The 6,691-nt window shown below is 40.0% G+C and overlaps 1 protein-coding gene across 1 annotated transcript; it reads left to right on the plus strand.

Annotated features, from left to right (window-relative positions):
* The first annotated feature begins 817 nt into the window (after window positions 1-817).
* LOC104948791 (protocadherin gamma-A11-like) lies at window positions 818-3,354 on the plus strand. The gene has a single exon (XM_010775017.1). It carries the CDS (start codon window positions 907-909, stop codon window positions 3,352-3,354), a length of 2,448 nt encoding a protein of 815 aa, XP_010773319.1. The 5' UTR covers window positions 818-906.
* The last annotated feature ends 3,337 nt before the right edge of the window (window positions 3,355-6,691 follow it).

Genomic DNA, 6,691 nt, shown 5'->3' on the forward strand with positions numbered 1-6,691 from the left:
AATACTTCACATTCATCCAGTTTGTGATAATAGTTGTAGCATGTTTGAGACTTTTAAACTTTAATTACCGCTGTTTCCCCCCCTACTGGATAATTGTTCCCCCTTGTGTATATGTGTTGGGGGGGGGCGCAACTTCCAACAGGATTCATTTGGGGGGGCTCTTGGGAAAAAAGGTTGGGAACCCCTGCTTTAATTCACTCTCATCTTATTTTCAGCACTTTAGAAAGCAATGTGATTTAATATGTGTTTTCTTACTTTTCCCGTGTCCATTTAAATGGCNGTCCTTTAATTTCTTCATACAGCGGGAATCCAAATTAATGAATCCTGAGTCCAATAACCATCAAAGTCACTCCAATAGTGATCCTTAATTACGCTTTCATCCTCCTTTAACAAAATACTTCACATTCATCCAGTTTGTGATAATAGTTGTAGCATTTTTGAGACTTTTAAACTTTAATTACCGCTGTTTAAATCACTCTCATCTTATTTTCAGCACTTTGGAAAACAATGTGATTTAATATGTGTTTTCTTACTTTTCCCGTGTCCGTTTAAATGGCTATTACATTCATACAATTAAATGGCCAGTGCCATGGACAGAGAAATCATTCTCATGATAATATATGTTCTTTATGTATTCTGTCTAGTTTATACAAGTAAAAGGATAGTAATACTTATCATGCAGCTTTTTCTGTAGTTTCTTTTCACGTCCCTAAGTGCCGCTGTTGGTTAGTGTGAGAACATTGAGGCTATTTTCCTCATTGAAGTCCTTCCTTGCTCTTGCAGCTCTATTTCAATCGGACTGAGAAAACCACTCGGCAACCTATGAGCTCCTACAAATATCTTTAGCTGGTTTTCTACGCGGTTGTTTGTTTTTAATATTCGGATTTTCGAAAGGCTCTCCTCAAGATGGGAGTTATTTGTTGTGTGGGCGGAAAAAATACGTTTTCTTGGTGGCCGCTGCTTCTCTGCATTTGTGTCGCAGAAATTGCTCTCGGGCAGGTCCGTTATTCTTTACCTGAAGAAATGGCGACGGGCTCTGTGGTCGGGAATATCATTCAGGACCTAGGCTTGGATATTAAACGGCTTAAATCCGGGCGGGCTCGGATATTTACCGAGGACGGCAGTGAGTACATTGGTCTGAATGCAGATAAGGGAACTCTGGTAGTGGCTAAAAGGATAGACAGAGAAGAATTGTGCAAGCAAGTTTCTCCCTGCTCTCTTCATTTCCAAATCATCATTGAAAATCCAATGGAGTTGCATAGGATTGATGTAGAGATTACAGATATTAATGATAATGCTCCGTTCTTTTCGAAAAAGGAATACGATTTCCAGGTTATTGAATCCGCCTCACCAGGGGCTCGCTATTCACTTGAGAGCGCAAAAGATCCCGATGTAGCACATAACACTCTTCAAACATACAAACTCAACCCTACAGATCATTTCAAATTGAATGTTGTTTCTCGACCTGACGGGACAAAATATATTGAAATGGTTCTGCAAACGTCGCTTGACAGAGAAAAACAAGAAGAGCACAAATTAACGTTGACAGCATTTGACGGTGGTAATCCTCAGAAATCGGGATCTGTCAAAATTAATGTCGTTGTTTTGGATGCTAATGACAATGCACCAGTATTCACACAGTCTGTTTACAGAGTTACAGTTCCTGAAAACGCTTCTAGGGGCACTGTTATTTTAAGAGTCAGTGCCACTGATAATGATAAAGGAGCAAACAATGAAGTGGCGTATTCGTTCTCCAAGCATACCGATAGTGCATCATCCCTGTTTAATATTGACCCCCATACCGGAGAAATTACTGTAAATGATGTGTTAGATTATGAAAAAGCTAAACGTTATGAAATAGATATTGAAGCTACAGACAAGGGAGGGTTGACAGATACAAGCAAGGTGCTAATTGAGGTGACCGACCTAAATGATAATGCCCCGGTCATAAGCATAATTTCCCTTTCCAATCCCATACCAGAGAATTCAGCTGCAGATACTGTTATAGCAATGCTAAATATCAAAGACTTGGACTCAGACAAAAATGGCCAAATAAGGTGTTTTATTAGCAAAGATTTACCTTTCAAAATCAAGTCATCATCAACAAATTTTTATAGCCTGATCTCTGACGATGTTTTAGATCGTGAAACTGTGCCGGAATATAACATAACAATTACAGCAATGGATGAGGGCTCACCGCCTTTTTCTACAAACAAGACTATTAATTTAAAAATATCAGACGTTAATGACAACCCCCCAATGTTCACACAATTATTAAGCACCGCTTTCATCACTGAAAATAATTCACCTGGCATGTCAATCCACTCTATCAAAGCCAGTGACAAAGACTCAGGGAACAATGCCCGCATTTCCTACTTCCTCGAGGAAAGCCAATTGAATGGGTTGTCAGCCTCCGCTTATTTTTCAGTGAATGCAGAGAGTGGAGAGATACTTGCTATGCGTTCCTTCGACTATGAGCAGACCAAAGAGTTTAATATTCGCGTCAAAGCACAGGATGGAGGCTCTCCTCCACTGAGTAGCAACGTGACTGTGAAAATACTGATCCAGGACCAGAACGACAACCCTCCTCAGGTCCTGTACCCAGTCCAGACTGGTGGCTCTCTGGTGGCTGAGATGGTGCCTCGTTCAGCAGATGTGGGCTATCTGGTCACTAAAGTGGTGGCTGTTGATGTGGACTCTGGACAGAATGCCTGGCTCTCCTATAAACTGCAGAAAGCCACGGACAGGGCGCTGTTTGAAGTGGGCTTACAGAATGGAGAAATAAGGACTATCCGCCAGGTGACTGATAAAGATGCTGTGAAACAAAGACTGACTGTTATAGTGGAGGACAACGGGCAGCCCTCTCGTTCAGCTACAGTCATTGTTAACGTGGTGGTGGCTGACAGCTTCCCGGAAGTGCTGTCTGAGTTCACTGACTTTACACAGGACAAGGAGTACAATGACAACCTGACTTTTTACTTAGTGCTGGCTCTGGCTGTAGTGTCCTTCCTCTTCATCACGTGTTTAGTGGTTATCATATCAGTGAAGATCTACAGGTGGAGACGCGAGCAAGTGTTTTACAAATCTAGTGGGAATCTTCCTGTTATTCCGTATTACCCGCCCCTTTACGCAGACGTAGGAGGTACCGGTACGTTGAAGCAGGCACTCAGTTACGAGGTGTATGGAACTACCGACTCCCGGATGAGTGACATGAAGTGCTCCCGACCCTTCAGTCAGAGCACTCTGACTGTTGACCATAGTGCTACCAGGACAGTGCCAAGGCAGGTACCTGAGTCAGAGAATATACTCACAGAGGTGAGATCAAGCCCTTCCTTGTTTCATTTGAACCCTTGATCCTTGTGATTTGTGTTTGTTTTATATCATTCTTATTGCTTGTATTGGTATTTCAGTTCAGTGTTGCCACTACACTACTTGGTACTGTACCCACTTTTAGTACGCCCTGAAAGCTTTGCTTTGCATATACCAATTTATATTCAACAACTTTAATATTTATGTATCTCACAACTGATCTTGTGGCTGGATTGGACATGCTCTTGATATAAAATAGTGTCAGGAATAGTGTGAATATTGATATTTGAACATTGGTTTATCTGTCTTTGTTTTGTCAAGTATAAACATTGGAGAGTTTATACTTCCTCGTTTTAGGCCCATAAACTTCTATATTGACCAAATGATGCCCCCCAAAACAATGAAAAAATGTAAAATACTCAATAAAACAACTAATATTTGTTGGATATGCTTAACCCATTTGTGGGTATACAAATACTCAATGGACATACTCAAACACTGTTGTTGACGTTGCTTTATTTAGAGGCTTAACCTGTGCTATTGTTTTAAGGTACACTGTGTCAGATACTTTGTTAGTTTTGTTTCACAATTACACTATATCCTCCATGAAGTATTTTTTGTGGCATTTCTCACATTAATCCCATTCATTCTTATTCCTATTGATTCATTAAACATATAGTTCTAGCAATTAGCTACAACATCTGGCACTGAAGCCTGATTTTATTTGCAAATAATTCAGTTACCTATTTAGATATTCTTTTACTGCCTTTTTACTTAATGCATGTGTGAGAGAACCAACCAGGTCCGGGTTGGAGAGAACGTTATAGAAGATACAATGAAAGGAGATGCTTGGCTTCATCACTGTTAGAGGATTGCTTCATATTGCTTCTGCTAACACACAACCACGCAGTGCACTACTTTTTCAGTGACCTAGTTCTCCCAATAACAGTGTGTAGCCATGAGCATAAGACTACACAGAGAAAAATGGCTGGAATAGATGCAAGCACACACATATAAAGCAAGAATAATACAAATGAATGTTAAATAAATTAAATAAGTGAAACAATAATATTGATTGAATAATATTTACAACGTTTAAACTGTGGTATAAGGGAGGAGGAAATGGTCACTAATGGAGCTGGGCAGATTGAGAACGAGGGGGAAAAGCAGTGTGATGGAGAGGAAGAGAGAGGCAGCAGGGGGAGGGGAAGAGGCACGTGGTAACCGGCACAGTCTCCAACATCACTGTGCAGTATTTGTGTTAGTGATGTACGGCAGCCATTTTGATCTGCAGCCCTCTTTGTCTAATGGGATACAGGGTTCAGGAAAGCATTAGGTGTAAAATAGCTACATATACTGACTGTCTGTAAAAGACACAGACGGTTTGAGATATTTCTTCAAAATATAGAGGAATAATTAGTCAAGAGAGAGAGAGATGGACAGGAAGACAAAAAGAGAGAGAGATCTAGATCTTGTATTTCGGGAAACAGGCACTTAAAGCATCATTTGAAGATCTAGCTTGATGCATGAGCATTGAATAAATGCATGTATGATGTGGATCATCTGTTTTGTCCAGTATCAGAGGAAGCACCACATATGTTTCCTCTGGGTTGTGTAGGTGGTTTTACAGTTAAGTCTGCATGTTGTTCAGGTTGTGTGTGTGTGGAAATAGAAGTTGACAAACTACAAGGAAGGAGCAGGTTAATTATGTGAACCACCCACTGGAAGCAGTTTGTCATCATTATCAGACCACATCTGTGTCTGCTTTACCTATGTTCAAACAGTGTTTGCACCATTTTGTTTCCTCAGGTTTGTTAATTGATGGTTTTTACTGAGTACCATACATTCCTTTGGCCAGTGTCACCATAGGGTTAAAAGCAAAAGGTGACATATTTATGAGCTAAATGGTTCAGCCTGTTTATCCACTGTACTCCTTTAGCATATTGTTGTTTTATATTTCTCTTGTTTGTGAAAACTATCTTAGAGCTGTTATCATTTAATCAGTTTGCTGAACTTGTTTCTTACCACAAAACCATAATAACATGCAGACGCTGCTGGTTCCCACAGGACCAGGCTCTTGTTTGAGTGTCCCACGTTCCCAGCTAAGTTGTCTGGTGAGCAGCTGTGTGTCCATGTGTATGCCGGAAGGGCTCATCCACACACTGTGCACCATGTGTGTCAGGGGATGTGGTTAATGTTTGTACTTAAACAACTCATTGTGTCTCTGTTTGCATGAAATCCTAGATATATGTTTAACTTTTTTCAAACAAAACAAACTACACCTTTATATACTGAGTGTGGTATCAACAGAAAAAATGAAATATACATAAATAGCTCAAGTGCATAATGCTCTCTCCATGTGATGAGTGTTGTTGCCTGTCCCTCTGGAACTGTTGTTTTGTTGAGTTATGCGAAAGGAAACATTTAAACCCAAACAGAATAGGGCCAAGCAGTTAAAGAGCACAGTGAAAGGACAATGTTTTTCACTGCGTAAGGGAGGCAGGTAAAACAGTACTACCAAAAGTAAAATACACCTTTATAGGCATTATTAGTAAAGAACATATATTGTATGTAACAGTCATTAATACATATCTTTGTCAACCATGTACAAATGGCAAAAGTATTGATATCAGTTTGACTGTGTTTCTCTCAGGCATTCAATGATGGCAGGACAAAACCTAATTTGTCTACAGTGTATCTAAGGAAGCTGAAGTGAATACAAGCAAGTGCATGTGTACTATAAAACCTGTCTTTGCTTGAGGTCAGGTATATTGAACATTGATTAGATGTTATATTTGGATGTGTGTTGATGTCACAGAGGTTAAAGTGTGGAGTTCTGCACTGACAGGGATTACACTAGGGATTCACTGTGTAATATGGGGCAGTGACAAAGTTATGTCAAACTCAGAAAGACTATATTTCCTTTACTTAGATATTGCATATTCCCAAATATATAGAGCATGATTGTAAATGTGTGTTTTATCCTCCTAATCCAACACACAGAGACACTTTGTGCTTTGGACGTAGGACAGAGCCTTCCACCACAACAAAGATGCAAATTATAATTCTTATGATTTGGTCAATGATATGACTTCCACTTATAGATTACTCAAACATTTCAGTTAAAATTGTATCAATTTGAAGCTGAAACTTGATTGCAACTGCTCAGCAGCCATCCTTGTTTTCCAACAGTCTTTCTTTTCCTCCTGATCTCATTTTCTGCATCCTTCCCCTCCCCCTCTCCAGCTGCACCACTCTGCTGCAGAGAGAGAAAGAGACAGAGAAAGGGAGAGGTAGATTGCTAAATGTAGGACATTTTGTTCGGTCTATAAAAAGAAATTCTACACCATACACTGTCATTTCATCCCTTTAAAGGTTGTCA

Source organism: Notothenia coriiceps, unplaced genomic scaffold, assembly GCF_000735185.1.
Source record: "Notothenia coriiceps isolate Sejong01 unplaced genomic scaffold, NC01 NC01_scaffold00015109, whole genome shotgun sequence".
NCBI lineage: Eukaryota > Metazoa > Chordata > Actinopteri > Perciformes > Nototheniidae > Notothenia > Notothenia coriiceps.

Coding starts and splice junctions, on each gene's coding strand:
- LOC104948791 (XM_010775017.1), top strand. CDS start 907: ATGGGAGTTATTTGTTGTGTGGGCGGAAAAAATACGTTTTCTTGGTGG.